Raw genomic sequence first — 18,214 nt, forward strand, 5'->3', positions numbered from 1 at the left:
GGTAGTAAGAGCAATCTCTCTTCAGGGACAAATGCTGGGAACTCATGCCACATACCTGCAAAGTCTGGATTCTAAATTAGAGACTATTACTTCTATTCTCTCCTCACTTGTTGCAGAGAAAAATACTGCTTCTTTTGCCACACAGCCTACCCCTGCTGCTAGTACCGCTACCTCCTCCCCTGCTTCTGGCAGCATACCCGGATACCTTTGTCTGACAAATATGATGGCACTACCGACTGTAGGGGATTTCTCAACCAGTGCAGACTGCATTTCCGCAATGGCCCTTATACCTTCCACTCCCACAAGTCAAAGGTCACCTTTATTATCTCCTTATTGAATGATAAGGCCCTAGTCTGGGTCTCTCCCCTATTGGAACAAATTGCTCAGCTCCTGAACGATGCTGATACCTTCATCTCTGCACTGTCTTCCGTGTTTGGGACCTCTGGTCGTACTTCTGCTGCAGAATATTCTCTATTGGATCTCTGCCAGAGTAATTGATTTGTGGCACAATATGCCATTGATTTTCGCACCTTGGCACATGAGACGAGTTGGGATTACAGTGCTCTCACAGTGCGGATCAGGTCCGACAGACATCGCTGAATGCGGAGAGCAATACGCTCTCCGTATTCAGCATTGCACCAGCAGCTCACAAGAGGGGGGTTGTTAATCAACCCGATCGTACTCGATCGGGTTGAATTCCGGCGATTCCTGTCTGCCTCATCAAAGCAGGCAGACAGGGTTATGGAGCAGCGGTCTTTGTGACCGCTGCTTCATAACTTGTGTTTCTGGCGAGTCTTCAGACTCGCCAGAAACACGGGGCGTCAAGCTCCATTCAGAGCTTGATAGATAGGCCCCTCTGCTTTTATTGTGGATCTAATGCATACCAACTCAAGAATTGTGACATACTGCCGGGAAAAGCCAATGCTTAGAGGATTAAAAAGGGGTACCTCTAAGCATGGCCACTACCAATTCCCCTCACTCTTCTCGGATCCTGGTACCCATTACCCTTACTGTCCTCCAGAACTCTGTCCACGCGCAAGCCTTTGTTGATTCTGGGGCAGCTGGAAATTTCCTAGATCACGGTTTCACGATTCACGCAGGTTTACCTCTTCACCAGAAAAATCAGTGCCTCAAAATAACCACTCGGGATGGCACTCCCCTTGGATCTGGCCTGATCCATTTTGAATCTGCACCCCTGACCATGGGACTGTGGGAGTCCTTTATTCTGAATAGGGCTGGGTGATATGGGGGGAAAAAAATTCTTAAAAATTACTATAACACCTTAATTTGTCAATAAAAAGTTCATTTAACACTACAGAATCTTAATGTACATGTTTCTCAATGTCCAATACACTCTGGGAGCATAAAAATAGAAACCATATATGTGTATGTGAGTGTGTGTGTGTATATGTATGTATGTGTATATATATATATATATATAAGGGCTGAACGATTAACCGCCGCAATTTAAAAAACGCGAGATCACACAATTGTTCGCCCCCTATGACCTGCAAATGCCACTAAAGTACCTCTGATCTCTGCGGTGACGCATTCAGAAATTTACGGGCATGAGGAAGAGGCTGTGAATCTGCGCTATGCTCAATGATCTTCCTTTATTGTAGGAGAGTGGTGGAACCCCTTGTGTAAAGAAAAGAAAACTGGAGGAGGAGCAGTGACTGACCGTGTGATTACTTCTGTATGGTCCCTGGTGGGCTTACTCATATCCCCTGTGCTGTATAAGTAGGCAGAGCAGAGAACGTGTGCTAGGCATGGCATGGTACAGGAGTCTGTGTGCTTAACACAAAGCAACGTACCCGTAGCAAACCCACATGTCTGGTACGCTGTACATACTGCCGTATAGTGTCTACCTAGACCGGGATTGTAACGGGTCAACTGGGTAATATGCAGCTTCACAGCACCTTACACTTCGTAGTGAGAACTGATAAGTCAAATCAAAGGAGCATAACATATGCAGTAACTTCAGATTTGCAATTTTTTTTTATTTAGTGGCCTCTCTGTCAAGCTTTGCTTTGACATTTTTGTATTATATCACAATAATAATGACCCTTTCTAATCCTACAACAAAACAACCTTATTCACTTGTTTTCTACTCCTAAGATAATGAATGTTAAAAACAATGTTTTTCCGTCATGCATGGAAGTGGATAGTGCTGCTGCGTATAGGTTATCCACAGTTTCGGTTTGGCACCAGCACTTCTCTGCAGCCCTTAAGCAGTACTTTAATTATGTAGTATATAACCCTTTAGAATTGAAGGGTCGCTAATGCTATTGTTAAATTTTCCACTATAATTGCCTTTTAATAGAGTAATAATTATACAAATTATTTAAGACTTTATGAATAATAAAACCAAACAAATATTATTTAAAAGGGTATGTCTGTAAAGAGCAGAATAAATATTGACACATTTAATTAAAGGACAATAAACTCTAAATAATGTGTGTGTATATATATATATCAGTGGCGTATTATGGCCTAGGCCAACAAGGCCGGTGCCTAGGGCAGCAGATTTGGAAAGGGGCAGCACATCTGTCCTATCCTCTCTCTAAAAGCCAGCACACAGTACAGTGAGTGATAAAGTGCAGGCTTTTACAGAGAAGACAAGGCATTGCACTGATTAAGGTTGCTCTTCACAGGCAGTGTTCCTTTAAACCGTTGCTACATTTAGAGCCGCCGGCATTTTTGCAGTGGAAGCGTTCTTGGTAAGAAACTTGACCGGGATATGCTTCCAAGGTGAGGCTGGAGGAGAAGACCTTGTGCTGATATACTGCCTCTCCTTGTCAGCTGTGGTGGGTCTGCTAGCGCAGTGCTTATTGCAGGTCTTAGTAACTAACAGACTGGATGCGTCTGTGCACTGCTTAGATCAGCTTGTGATGTTTAATCATAAACTCTCAGCACTAATGTATGTTAGCTACTAATAGCTAGCTTTCTTTGCATTCATTAACCCACAGAGTAAATGGATACTTAAAAAGTGTAATTACTTGAATAATGGTAATTTAATGTATTTTGTTTGAATGTGAAGGGTAGTGATTGTTTCAAAGTGTATTCTTCTTTCCCTCCCTTCCTCTCTCCCTTCTTTCCCTTTCTCTCTCCCTTACCTACCTTCTTTCTCTCAACTCCCTTCCTTGCTCCCCTCTTCCACTACTTTCTTTCCCTCACCCTTTCTTTCCTTTCCTTTCCCTCCCTTTTTTCCCCTCCCCTCTTTTTCTATCCCTTCTCTCAGGAAGAAAATGGTATGCGATGCATGCAGTTCAACCCACCTGTATGCAAGTGTTTTGCTAGCCCATTTTCTTTTTAATTCTTATGAAAAAAACAAACAAAACAAAAACATTTTACACACTGACCCAAAAAAATATTAAGTGGCAAAAAGGCCTAAAACCTTTGGGGGGGGGGCAGCAGAATTTTGTGTGCCTAGGGCAGCACAAAACATAAATAAGCCACTGATATGTATGTGTGTGTATGTATATATATATATATATATGTGTGTATATATATATATATATATATATATATGTGTGTGTATATATATATATATATATATATATATATATATATATATATATATATATATATATATATTATACACACATCTATATAAACGTTTTACTTCCGTTCAGGTATCTGTTTGCACTTATATTTTATTTAAACTAGTTTTGTTGTATGTGTTTTAATTCTCTCAGCCTGTATTGGTCAATGAGAAATATGTACTTTAATATTCTGTACAGTTTAATGCATTTCTTAGTGAGAAATGTATGTTTACGAGTAATTTTTTTTTTTTTTTAAATTGTGATTAAAATCACAAACTGCGTATATACAGTATATACAGTGGATATAAAAAGTCTACACACCCCTGTTAAAATGTCAGGTTTCTGTGATGTAAAAAAATGAGACAAAGATAAATCATTTCAGAACTTTTTCCACCTTTAATGTGACCTATAAACTGTACAACTCAATTGAAAAACAAACTGAAATCTTTTAGGTAAAGGGAAATAAAAATAAAAAAACTAAAATAATATGGTTGCATAAGTGTGAACACCCTTAAACTAATACTTTATTTGAAGCACCTTTTGATTTTATTACAGCACTCAGTCTTTTTGGGTATGAGTTTTTCAGCATTTTTTTTGCCCACTCTTCTTTGCAAAAACACTCTAAATCTGTCAGAATGTGAGGGCATCTCCTGTGCACAGCCCTCTTCATATCACCCCAAAGATTTTGAATTGGATTCAGGTCTGGGCTCTGGCTGGGCTATCCCAAAACTTTAATCTTCTTCTGGTGAAGCCATTCCTTTGTTGATTTGGATATATGCTTTGGGTCGCTGTCATGCTGAAAGATAACGTTCCTCTTCATGTTAAGCTTTCTAGCAGAAGCCTGAAGGTTTTGTGCCAATATTGTCTGGTATTTAGAACTGTTCATTATTCCCTATACCTTGACTAAGGCCCCAGTTCCAGCTGAAGAAAAACAGCCCCAAAGCATGATGCTGACACCACCATGCTTCACTGTGGGTATGGTGTTCTTTTGGTGATATGCAGTGTTGTTTTGGCGCCAAACATATCTTTTGGAATTATGGCCAAAAAGTTCAACTTTGGTTTCATCAGACCAGAACACCTTTTGCAACATGCTTTTGGGAAACTTCAGATGTGTTTTTGCAAAATTTAGCCGGGCTTGGATGTTTTTTTTTTTTTGTGTAAGAAAAGGCTTCCGTCTTGCCACTCTACTCCATAGCCCAGACATATGAAGAATACGGGCGATTGTTGTCACATGTACCACACAGCCAGTACTTGCCAGATATTCCAGCAGCTCCGTTAATGTTGCTGCAGGCCTCTCGGAAGCCTCTCAGACCAGTTTTCTTCTCGTCTTTTCATCAATTTTGGAGGGACATCCAGTTCTTGGTAATGTCACTGTTGTGCTATATTTTCTCCACTTGATGATGATTGTCTTCACTGTGTTCCATGGTATATCTAATGCCTTGGGAATTCTTTTGTACCCTTCTCCTGACTGATACCTTTTAACAATGAGATCCCTCTGATGCTTTAGAAGCTCTCTGCGGACCATGGCTTTTACTGTAGGATGCGACTAACAAAATGTCAGGAAAGACCTACTAGAACAGCTGAACTTTATTTGGGGTTAATCAGAGGTACTTTAAATGATGACAGGTGTGTACTGACTCCTATTTAACATGATTTTGAATGTGATTGCTAACACAGCTACAGTTATAAAAGGGTGTTTACACTTATGCAACCATATTATTTTAGTTTTTTATTTTTATTTCCCTTTACCTAAAAGATTTCAGTTTGTTTTTCAATTGAGTTGTACAGTTTATAGGTCACATTAAAGTTGGAAAAAGTTCTGAAATGATTTAACTTTGTCTCATTTTTTTACATCACAGAAACCTGACATTTTAACAGGGGTGTGTAGACTTTTTATATCCACTGTATATGTGTGTGTGTGTGTGTGTGTGTGTGTATATTTATATATATATATATATATATATATATAACACGGAAGAGGACTGCACTCTCATACCGAACCGGGTACACATCCCATGACCCTGTAACATGCTCAGCCCTAGGTGCTCACGGGCACTCAGAGGAAGCTGTGCTGTCCCCAGAGTCACAGGCAGTTAACCCCAGACAGGGTCATGGGATGTGTACCCGGTCCGGTATGAGAGTGCAGTCCTCTACCGTGTTTTGTATATGTCTAGTGTGATTACATAAGCCTGTGCACCCTTCCCTTGTTCCCAGTTTGTTTGGATTTGAGAGCTTGCATTGTGTGGCTGTTTTAGGGTCCCAGGTATTGTAAAGGACCTTGATGTGGTGCCTGGGCTTGTCCCAATTGGCCAAATGCGGTAACTAACCTTTCTATGTTTGCTTTTAAATCTTAGCTGAGAGCTTGTAAGTGAGTGCTGGACTTTCTCTGTGTGTTATATATATATATATATATATATATATATTCAATGTGTGTGTGTATGTGTGTATATATATATATATATATATATATATATATATATATATATATATATATATATATATATATATATATATATATATATATAAATAAACACGGAAGGGAACTGCACTCCAAGACCGGACCAGGTACACACCCAGTGACTCAGCAACATCCCAGCCCTGGGTGCTAAATAGCACTCCAAAAAAGCTGTGATGTCACCAGAGCCACAGGCAGTTAACCCCAGTCCGGAATGGGTGCAAGAAACAAGGAGGATTACAAACAAAAAGTAATACAACACATAGAGACAGCCAGCACTCACCAGCTAGCTCACAGCTACGATAAAATCACAACTGGAAAGGTTAGTCACCGCATCTGGCCAAATGGGAAAAGCTTTTCCCATTTTGTGAGCTAGCTGGTGAGTGCTGGGTGTCTGTATGTGTTGTATTACTTATTTTACGTATGGCCATGGTCTGGCTCCTAAATTTTGCACATTTTTGTCGAGCACTGGTATAGTCAAAATTAAACTTTCATTTTTTTTTTTTTACTTTTATTTTCAAGCCAACAAAGAATCGTACATACAAGTTAAGTGCCTGACACGAAAGACAAAAATCAAAACGTCATTGATAATACAAATAAATTGACCATCTCTTTAGGTTTACAAATGACACTGAACTGGCGTATCATTATATTCTAACAACATAATGCTGAAATTTCCTATTTCCGGTAAAAAAATAAAATAAATCAAAATAATAATAAAAAAAAAAAAAGAAAAAAAAAAGAAAATGAAATAAATATATCCAACAATACACCCCTCTATTGAATATTCCGCATTTCTTGAAGCCAAGTTGCCTTCTTAAGTCTAGGTCCCAGATATTATATCATTCCTAACAATCTATTACTATCGAATAGTTTAACTTTGTTAATCTTAATGGTACCAATCCATTATGCCAAAAAAGAAATCCATCTAGCGAGCCCTCAACAAATATGTATAGATATCGCACCATCTTTTATACTGGGTTGAGCTGACCTAGTCAGGATAGTACAGCTTTCCCTCCGGGAGGGGTAGCCTAAATATGTCTTCCCTTGTTGTAGTGATCTTATACCTATGAAACCATCCAACTGCTGCTATAAATAAGTCACTCTATTATAGGGATGTGGATCCACCTGTACCTCAGCCCAGGATCAGAACCTATAGTATAGCAAAAAAAAAAGAGGAAAATAACACCCCCAATCCCCCCTGTTCATCCGAGCAACCTCTATCTTTGCCCTGCCCAATGTGATGGAAAAAGACCCTCAACTATAGCTAAATCAAAAAACATAGATTTGCGTAAGGGGTAAATAATCTGTAATTGCATTGTGAGCGAGCAAGACTTTATAAGGCTTAGCCATTTTTGAAAAAAAACTTCTGAATTGTTTTTCACTGCTTGGCTCTAGTTGATGTTGCTCTATTGTTATTTGATCATACATTTTTTTGTACAAACTCTACAATACTAGGTGATTTAGCTACCTTCCAATGTTGCAGTATTATATTCCTAGCCACCAATATAGTAGTATTAATAAATCTCTATCCTTTTTTTTCTTGAGATACTGGATTATACAGGAAAAAAATCGTTTTTGGAAAAAAGACCACTTTTTGATGCATATATTTGTTTGCCCAAAAGTTAACTCTGTTCCAAAATCTAGCAATCTTTGGGCAGGACCAAAAACAATGGAGGATATCTGCCTTCGGGTATTTACAATGAAAGCAGTTACCTGAACACTTTTTATCCCATTTAGCTAGAATTACCGGAGAAATATAGGAAAAATTTAATATTTTGCTATGGGACTCTTTCCACGTTATATTATTACTGCCTACTAGTTGGATACTTGCTTTTATATCACTTTCATGATTCAGATAGAGCATTCAATTTTAAGCAATTTTCTAATTTGCTCCTATTATCAAATTTTCTTTGTTCTCTTGGTATCTTTATTTTAAAAAGCTAAAAAGTAAGCTTAGAAGCTGGCCCATTTTTGGTTCAGAACCTGGGTAGCGCTTGCTGATTGGATGGCTACATTTAGACACCAATCAGCAAGCACTACCCAGGTGCTGGACCAAAAATGGGCCGGCTCCTAAGCTTATTCTCAAGCTATTTTTAAATAAAGATACCAAGAGAACAAAGACAAATTGATAATGGGAATAAATTAGAAAGTTGCTTAAAATGGCATGCATTATCTGAATAATTAAAGTTTATTTTTGACTAGACTATCCCTTTAAACAAATGTATTCAACATATTAGAGCCTTTTTGTTTTTGCACATTTATGTTTCTTTAAATCTTTAAGTGTTTTTGATTCTTATGCTATTATAGGTGGACCGTCTTTTAGCTACTTCCAGTCTACAGAAGAAGCAAAATGTGCTATAACCACTGTGCTGTCTGCGGACCCTCGTTCAGTTTACAGAAGGAAACAGTGCCAGGATCGTCTTTTCTATTTTAGCCTAGACACCATTCATATTACTTGCTGGTTTGGTGATGGGTTTGTTGAAGTAGTTAGAATAAAGCCTCTGGATAGTAATGCTGAACATCAGAGCCGATAAGAAAATATTATCTTGGAGTTTATTTGTTTTAATATTCACTTTTATGCCAAGTCACAAGTTGTGTAATTCTAAGGAATGTATTAATCTGTAAGAGAAATATTTCAAACACTGAGTAACTTCTCATAACATTGAAAGTTTATCTCATCAAATTAGAAAACATAGAATTTTATACTTGCTGTCTACTTCCCTACTTGAACTGTGGCATTTTTAAAGCAAAGGGTTTTGGGGATTATTTAAAAAAAATAATAATAAAAAAAATATATAGTGTAAAACCAAGAAGGTGTATCCACTCCCACCATCAAACATCAACCGCCAGGGTGCTATTAGAAATATGAATAAAAGTCCTTGAAGAAGAAAGGACGCTGCTGGTCCCGAAACGTTACTGTTCAATAAAGGATTTGTTTCACAGATGAAAAAAGACCAGTGAGTGCTTATTTTCAAGGACTTAATATATTTTATGAAGAACTTTGACAACATTGTTTTTATTATGAAAATAACACTGCAGAGTATTACTGGGAAGTTGTTGGAAAAAAAGATCATATTATTTAAAGATTTTTATTTTTATTTGATTGCCTTTAAAAGGAAAATAAACTGTAAACCTGTATTTACATTTTTTGGTGTCATCTATGCCTCTATTTAAAATATAACTCTACCCACTGATATTGTGTTTTTGAATGCCCCACGCCCCCAATTCATCCTGAAAACTCATCATAATTTATCCTTAAAAAAACAATTCAGATATTAGCTATTACTGAACACTTTACTAATCTAAGGCTCACAACAGTATTGCACAATACCTTTTTAATATTAAAAAAAAATAATATATATATATATTCAATTGATATGATAATTTTTTTTGTAAAGGATAAATATTTTTTTACCCCTTAACGACCACAATGTTCCCAGTACGTCGCTTGTCCTCAAGGGTTTTTTCGCCCATAAAAGTGCAGGTCTCGCTACCACTGACAAGACCACACTTTTACAAATTCCCTCCCTTCTGCATGCATCCTGTTAGAACTGTGCTATAAAAAACAGAAGCCCCATTAAAAGACCAGCGATATACAGGGTACGTCACTGGTCATTAAGAGGTTAAAGGGACATTAAACTCAACATGGTTCAGAACGAGCATACAATTTTAAGCAATTGACTTCTATTATTATTATTATCACTGTGCTTTATTCTCTTGGAATCCTTTGCTAAAGGAGTATCACAGCACTTCCGGGAGCTAGCTGAATTAATTAGGTAAGCCAGTAATAAGAAGCATATATGTGCAGTCACCAATAAGCAGGTAGCTGCCAGGAGTAGGTTGCTGCTACTGAGTCTTCAAAGGTATGCTTTTCATCGAAGGATACCAAACAAATTAGATAATAGAAGTCAATTGGAAATATAATTAAAATTGCATGCTCTGTTTGAATCATAAAAGTTTAATTTAGTAAAAAAATTTTTTTATTTTTGTGGCACTTTAAATAAATTTTAGTGAAGCAGCACAAAATAATTGGACATTGGGTTGAATCTTATAAAACACACTACTGATAGTCACTGTTGTTTAACAATGTTGCAGATGTCATCATACTCGAGTCACTTAACAGTTGAGCAGTGAGTGTGGCAGTTCTCAAGTTATAGTGTTGGCTGTTATTTTATATTATAACTGCTGCAAAATAATAGAATCAATGTCCATGACTGACACTGTTATGTGGCACCCCAGAACACTGCAACTGACCCTTTTCCTTTAGCAAATTCTAAAAGCTTTAATTATCAATAACCCTTAACCACACTGTCCAAAGCCCCCAACTTCAATTAACCTCTAATTGCAGCCACAAAATACCTTAACTATGTTGACCTGAGTTCGCACTAAAATTTACTCCCTTTGAAAAATATCAGTTTTCTCTCACGGAGTAGTGTGCAGCGTGATAGTCAGCGCTGGTTGGGATCTGAAATCTTCTTTACTTAAAAACAAGAAAATAGAGAGACGCACTCAACTGAGACAGAACAAAAGCTAGAAAACATTCTGTGCTTGTCCACAAGGCCAGTGCCATTCAAGGTGCAGTCTCTTTTAGCATATTATGCCTTTCACAGAGAAAAAATACCTGTAGCATATCAGTCTGACCCTGCCCAATGACAGTCCAGTGCCGAAATACCAGGCAAATCTTCTCTGAACAAGAGAAAACAACAAACCCCAGAAGTACGTTTCGGCCTCCCTTGGGCCAGTGAGGTGCAGTTGCATCTCTCTAGGGCATATATGCAAGGAGTCCACGTCTGGTTTCCCCTTTTCCATCTAAAGGGGAGGAGAGTCCACGGCTTCATTCATTACTTGTGGGAAATAAGAACCTGGCCACCAGGAGGAGGCAAAGACACCCCAGAAAAAGGCTTAAATACCTCCCCCACTTCCCTCATCCCCCAGTCATTCTTTGCCTTTTGTCACAAGTTTACAGACTGTGTTGCCCTCAGATTAGGGTCCGCATTTTGCCCTTCCGTTTGCATTCAGTGTCCTCTAGAGCTTGGGTATTTGTTCTCACAAGTAATGAATGAAGCCGTGGACTCTCCTCCCCTTTAGATGGAAAATAAATAAATAAATTATGCTTACCTGATAATTTCATTTCTATCGTGGGGAGGAAAGTCCACAGCTCCCGCCCATTGCTCCGGTGGGCGGACCTAAATTTAGTTCTTTTGGCACCATTTATACCCTGATGTTTCTCCTACTGTTCCTTGTTCCCTCTGCAGAATGACTGGGGGATAAGGGAAGTGGGGGAGGTAGTTAAGTCTTTTTCTGGGGTGTCTTTGCCTCCTCCTGGTGGCCAGGTTCTTATTTCCCACAAGTAATTAATGAAGCTGTGGACTCTCCTCCCCACGATGGAAATTAAATTATCAGGTAAGCATAATTTAGATTTTTACATAGGGAGACCCAAGAGTAATTTGCATAAAAACAAGAAAATAGAGAGACGCACTAGCTAGAAAAACTTCTCTACTTAACCATAAGAAGTTGGTAAGTTCCCCAGTCACTGCTAAGGAGTATATACAGTCATGGACAAAAATATTGGCAACCCTGCATTTTTGTCAGATAATGCACCACTTTGCCCAGAAAATTGTTTCAAATACAAATGTTTAGGTATTCTCATGTTTATTTCTTTTGTTTGTATTGGTATTATAAAAAAAGCCAAATTTGACACATTCCACACAAAACTTCAAAAATTAACTGGACAAAATTATTGGCACCCTCAATTTAATATTTGTTAACACACCCCTTGGAAAACATAATTGAAATCAATTGCTTCCTGTAACCATTAAATTAGTTTTTTACACCTCTCTACTGGAATTTTGGACAACTCTGTCAGGGTTTTTTACCTGCTTTGTTTGCCATGTGCTGCTGGCAGCCATTTTACTTAAATCTTACTGAATCTGGTACAGAGTGTCTGATGCTGCTCATTTCCTGCACTCCCTCTTATGGCCGGACTGGTGTACATCATCCGTGTGAGACAGGTTGCAGTCTCAGTATTGTGATGTCATCACTTATTATTTAAAGGGCCTCTGTTCAGTATGCTTTGCCCTTGCGTTGTCTCAGACCTGTTTGTGAGTTCCTGTTCCTGTGTATTACCTGGCTGTCTGACGTCCCTCCTGGTTCCTGACTCGGCTCGTCTGACTACTCGCTTTGGCTCCTGACTCAGCTTGTCTGACTACCAGCTCTGGCTTTGACTCTTGGCTTGTTATTTGACTTGTGGACTTTTTATTATTTCTTTGTTATTAATAAAGGTGTGATTATTTTTGCACTTCTCATCTCGGTCTGATTCCTGGCACCCTGACATTACGCAAGGGAGATGAATCCTGATGGTGCTAATAATCCACCTTTACCTACCATCATTTCCAGGATGGATGAACAGGATCACCGCTTGGATCAGTTTGCACTAGCCCTGTTCGGTTCTGCACCTCTACTTCAGCGATATGGAGGCGATCCTATTGTGGGATATTCAACTATCAGACCAAACTCGTCCAGTAGTCTTCTTATCCCGGCGTTGAGCCGGAATGATAGGGGATATCCCAGAGCAGAGAAAGTTTGCAAGATGAGGTAAGCGGTACTCACCACTTGCAGGATAGTCTTCGGCGGCAACAGGCAGGGAGTCAGACAAAGGCGGTTTAGGGGTAAACCACTAGAATGGTCAGGCAGCTAGAGTTTGGCAATGGTAAAGCAGTCCAAAGGTAAACCACTAGAATGGTCAGGCAGGGCTTGGCAACTGAGAGGCAATCCAGAGCAAGGGGGGTTAATCAGGCAGAGTAGTCAGACAGGCAGGGTTCATCAACAATAAGGCAATCCAGAGCAATAGGGGTTAATCAAGTAGAGTAGTTAGACAGGCAGGGTTCATCAACAATAAGGCAATCTAGAAAATAACTATCTCACACCCAGGAGCACACAGAGTAACACTATACTTGGGCAGCGATAGATCGTTATTGAGCGACTTACATAGGCGCAGGATTCGCACCACAGGAATCAGGGCAGGCAGCTGATAGAGGAGCGCGCGGCAATGACATCAGCACCGCACGCAACCGGAGCCGACACAGCCCCTGACAACAAGCAGTGAAGCAGACGCTGCACCCCTAGCAACAGCTAGAGCGGCGCACCGTCACAGCTCCTCAGGACTGTAACCTTTCCAGTCTACTAGATACTCAAGTCTACCACGTCTTCTCCTGGAATCCAGGATCTCCTGTACTTCGTATTCATCATTGTCCTGGATTTGGATAGGTGGAGGATGAGAGGGTTCACGATTAGGGAAGTGATTCTCATGCCAGGGGTTGAGTAGTGAGACTTGGTGGGGCCTGAGCGTTTGCAGAGTATTCCATCTCTGTAAGCTCTCATCTGTCTAAGTGACCATCTTTAAGTGGCAGCACTAAGAATTGGACAAGAACTACAAATGCACAGAATGCTACTTATTTAAGCTTAACATCTACTGAATCTAACCCTGCTATCTCTCATTTACTTTCAGTAATCTCAGCTGTCTGTAAAAGCCTTATAAATTTAAGACCAGTTTGGGGAGAGCGTTTGCTGGGGCCTGAGCGTTTGCAAAGTATTCCATCTCTCTAAGCTCCCATCTGTCTAAGTGACCATCTTTAAGTGGCAGCACTGAGAATTAGACAAGATCTACAACTGCACAGAATGCTACTTATTTAAGCCTAACATCTACTGAATCTAACCCTGCTATCTCTCATTTACTTTCAGTAATCTCAGCTGTCTGTAAAAGCCTTATAAATTTAAGACCAGTTTAGGGAGAGTGTTTTCTGGGGCCTGAGTGTTTGCAGAGTATTCCATCTCTCTAATCTCCCATCTGTCTAAAGGACCATCTTTAAGTGTCAGCACTAAGAATTAGACAAAATTGAACAAGATTTGAAGAAGATTTGAGGCAAGCTAAATATTTTCATTTCAAAACTATCTTTTGCACTTAATATTCTGCTATGTTTTCTAGACTGTTTTTCTCTTTAACAGTCTCATGTCTATTCCACAAGCAGGCTCACATGCTCATACCTTACTCTTCTCCACATGCAGTTTATATTGGCCCCTCTCTCATTTCTTCTCCATACCTTAGCTCTCATGAACTACTTTCTATTTTAAAATCTATATCAATAAACTGCACCACCTCCAAGAAATACCCACACTGCTATAAATCTCATTCTCATCTACTCTTACCTTCCATCTTTCTGCTGTTAGCATCAGATGACATCTCTCCAAATCCTGGGCCCACCCTCATTCCCACCATTACCTAATCACACACTCCTTATAGAAACTTTAATAAAAGCAACACAAATAACCTAATTTCCATCCAATGCTTCGCATACGCACACACTCCTTTCACCTGCACTCTGTCTGCAACAAACTAACAACCATTCATGACCTGTTTATATCAAATGCTTTCACCCTTTTAGCAATTACCAAAACCTGGCTATCTCCTTCTGACACCGTTTCTATTGCTGCTTTCACACATGGTGGTCTTCACTTTAGCCAGTTGAGAAACATGTTGGCGGTGTTGGGATCCTGCTCTCCCCCTCCTGCACTTATAAACAATTGTAGGTGGACCCAGCAAACTAGGATGCGGCCAGTTAGCCAGGTGCACGTTGGATGAGCTAGCGACCATTAGCTCTACATATGTACAAAAAGGCAGTTCCACAGCACCTTAAATAAAATGTCCTTTATTAAACTTTCATGGACAGCATAACATGCAACGTTTCGGGAACGTTATCCCTTAATCATGCATACTTCACAATACACCTGAGCCTTGATTTAAAGGCATATCCAACCAATCATTGGTTACCTGTTCATTCCTGTCAATATGTATACTTAACAATGTCCTCTAGTGGACAATGAAAATATGTATTCAATGCTTTATATGTGGATAGTAGGTGTACTTGAAATTTTTGTGTCTATATAAACACAATATTTATACATAATACCTCAAGCATTAAAATACAATATATATATACACACATAAAAACTATAAAAATTGATACAAAAATAAATGAATAAATATACATTTTTATATGTAGAAACTGTAAGGCTGCTTCCCTTAATTAGTATACACATCCTCCTGCACTTATCAGTACCTACCCCCAATCCCATCTCTCTCCTTCTCCACTGTATTCGCCTGTTCTCCACCCTCTCCCTCAAAGTTGCAATCATCTAGCGCCCTCCTGGACCGACCTCCAAATTCCTTGACAACGTTGCCGTCTGGCTTCACTTTCTCTCTACAAATATACCAACCCTAATACTTGGGGACTTTAACATTCCCATTGACAACCCTTCTCCCCCTGCTGCCTCTAAACTTCTTTCACTCACATCCTTCTTTGGTCTCTCACAATCCACCCTATTCCCTACTCACCATGATGGACACTCCATCAACCTGGTATTTTCCTACCTCTGTTCAATATCTGACCTCACCTGTCACCCTTTTCCCATTTCAGACCATCACCTGGTCACCTATAATATTAATGCAACAGCTAAACCCACTTCTCGATCCTGCCCCCGCACCATTAGAAATATACATGCTGTGGATCCGCTCCAATTTTCAAAAATCATTCAAGATCTCCTCCCTCACTCCACTATATCCTGCCCTGATCTCGCTACAGCCCACTATAACAAAACTCTCTCCTCTGCATTAGACACACTTGCCCCTCTACAACTGCGCAAAACATCATGCCGTCAGTTACAGCCCTGGCATGCTCAGCAAACACACTATTTGCAAAAATGTTTCTGTACTGCTGAGCGTGTCTGGAGGAAAACTCACTCTGAACATGATTTCATACACTATAAGTTTATTCTTTGTTCATACACTCCTGCGCTTTACTTAGCCAAGCAAACCTACTTCTCTTCTCTAATATCTACTCTTTCCTCAAACACTAAACGACTCTTCTCCAACTTTAACTCTCTCCTCTACCCACCTGTTCCACCACCCCCCGGTCTGACTTTAGTGCTTAAGACCTAGCAAACTACTTTTTAAACAAAACACATACTATCCAAAGCAACATCCAAACACCAACCTGCAATATTCCAACAACAGGCCCAGTTACTCCCTCTGCCACCCTCTGCATCTTCCATCCAGCCACTGAGAATTAGGTTTCTTCCTTACTATCTTCCTCACGCCTCACTACCTGCCCCCTCAACATTATTCCTTCCCAATAATACCCTCCCTGTCTTCCACCCTCACTCCTGCTCTTACTCACATCTTCAACCTATCTCTCTCTACAGGCTCATTCCCATCTTCTTTCAAACACGCAAAAGTTACTCCCATACTCAAAAAACACTCCCTCGACCCTAATTCACCTGAAAGCTACCTCCCCATATTACTGCTTCCATTAACATCAAAACTCCTTTGCAATCTGGATTCCGCCCCAAACACTCAACTGAGACTTCCCTTACTAAGATTACTAACGATCTTCTCTCTGCTAAAAATATTGGCCACTACTCTATACTCATCCTACTTGACCTCTCAGCTCCCTTCGACACAGATAACCACCCCCTCCTCCTACAGATTCTTAGCTCTTTTGGCCTCTGTGACACTGCTCTTTCCTGGATTCACTCCTATCTTTCTCACAGGTCTTTTTCTGTGTCATTTGCCAGTGACTCCTCCTCTCCAATGCCTTTGTCTGTTGGAGTACCTCAAGGATCTGTTCTGGGTCCTCTACTCTTCTCCATTTATACTTCTTCGCTGGGTAAACTTATCAACAGTTATGGCTTCAATTATCACCTCTATGCTGATGACACCCAGATCTACCTCTCCACCTGCTCTCTCTCCCTCTGTCCTTTCTCATGTTAGTGACTGCTTATCTGGTATTTCTTCCTGGATGGCCTCTTACCACCTAAAGATTAACATGTCCTTCTTATCCCCCCTTAAGCTCTGACTTCTCTCTCCCTGTTGATGGCATCACCATTTCCCCATTGCCGCAAGTCCGCTGCCTCGTAGTTACACTTGACTCAAATTTATCCTTTGTCCCCCATATCCAATCGCTTTCTACATCCTGCCGAAACCATCTACGCAATATTTCCAAGATTTGCACTTTTCTTAACGCTGCAGTTGTTTTACTCCAGCCCGCCCACTAAGATCCAAAATGACCTGCTCCTTACATCTGCGACTATCACCTCTTCACATGCTAGACTGCAGTACTTCTGTCGTGCAGCACCTACCCTCTGGAACGCTCTCCCTCGTGCTGTCAGGCTTTACCCTAATCTTTCTTCCTTTAAATGCTCCCTGAAGACTTTTCTGTTCAGGGTAGCCTACCACCCAACTCAATACTGAATTAATTTCACTTACCTAACATTTCCCTCATCTAACTCTGCATTAACATCTTTCTCAATCTTGCAGTCCTCACCTCCTGTTTCTCAATCTCCTACCCTTCTAGATTGTAAGTTCCGACGGAAATAGGGCCCTCAATTCCTCCTGTATGTGTTTGTAAATTTTGTCCTGTCTCCCACAAGTCTTATATTATTATTTTATTTAAATTAAGTGTACCCATGGACAGCGCTGCAGAATATGTTGGCGCTTCATAAATAAAGTATAATAATAAATAAAGACTGGATGTATCTTATATTGAGGAGGCAGTAGAAGCCAGCTGGCAACAGGACTAATAATTTTGGATATAATTATTTGACCAATAAAACAAGGACCAAATTTCTTTGTGGGACAAGAAAGACGAAGGTGTGCTGTAGAAAGCCAAACTTTCCCCCCAACTTGATACGTAGGAGCAGGAGTCCTCTGTTAATTGGCTTGATGTTTTTGTTGTGCTTGGGCGGTAGTTAACTGTCGGACTAGAGTGCTTAGCTGTGTGTGAAGAGTGTGTAGACGACAAGACAATTCAGGCACAGGAGTAACGTAAGGTAGATCGGGCAGCATGTTGGGATGGTATCCATATAGCATGTTGGGATGGTATCCATAATTGGCAAAGAAGGGTGAGAAACTGCTGGAAGCACTGTGGTGATTGTTAAATGCAAATTCTGGTTTGTCCTCTCTGTTCACCCATTAGATTGGGGATGATAAGCTGAAGTCGGGCTCCGGGTGATGTGCAAACAACGACAGTAATGAGTCCAGAATCATGAATTGATTTGAGATCCACGATCAGAGACTATGGAATGAGGTATTCCATGAAGACGAAACACATGTTGTAGAAATAGGACAGATGCTTATTGTGCTGTAGGTAAATCAGCA

General features: G+C 40.0%; 1 protein-coding gene across 1 annotated transcript in view; it reads left to right on the forward strand.

The window, feature by feature from the left end:
* Positions 1-9,150, forward strand: part of TRMO (tRNA methyltransferase O) — a 56,122-nt gene extending 46,972 nt beyond the window's left edge. Inside the window, exon 5 of the mRNA XM_053700633.1 lies at positions 8,311-9,150. Within this exon, the coding sequence (XP_053556608.1) occupies positions 8,311-8,537 (227 nt within the window). The 3' untranslated portion in view covers positions 8,538-9,150. The remainder of the gene's footprint in view (positions 1-8,310) is intronic.
* The last annotated feature ends 9,064 nt before the right edge of the window (positions 9,151-18,214 follow it).

This window comes from Bombina bombina, chromosome 2, assembly GCF_027579735.1.
Source record: "Bombina bombina isolate aBomBom1 chromosome 2, aBomBom1.pri, whole genome shotgun sequence".
Lineage (NCBI taxonomy): Eukaryota > Metazoa > Chordata > Amphibia > Anura > Bombinatoridae > Bombina > Bombina bombina.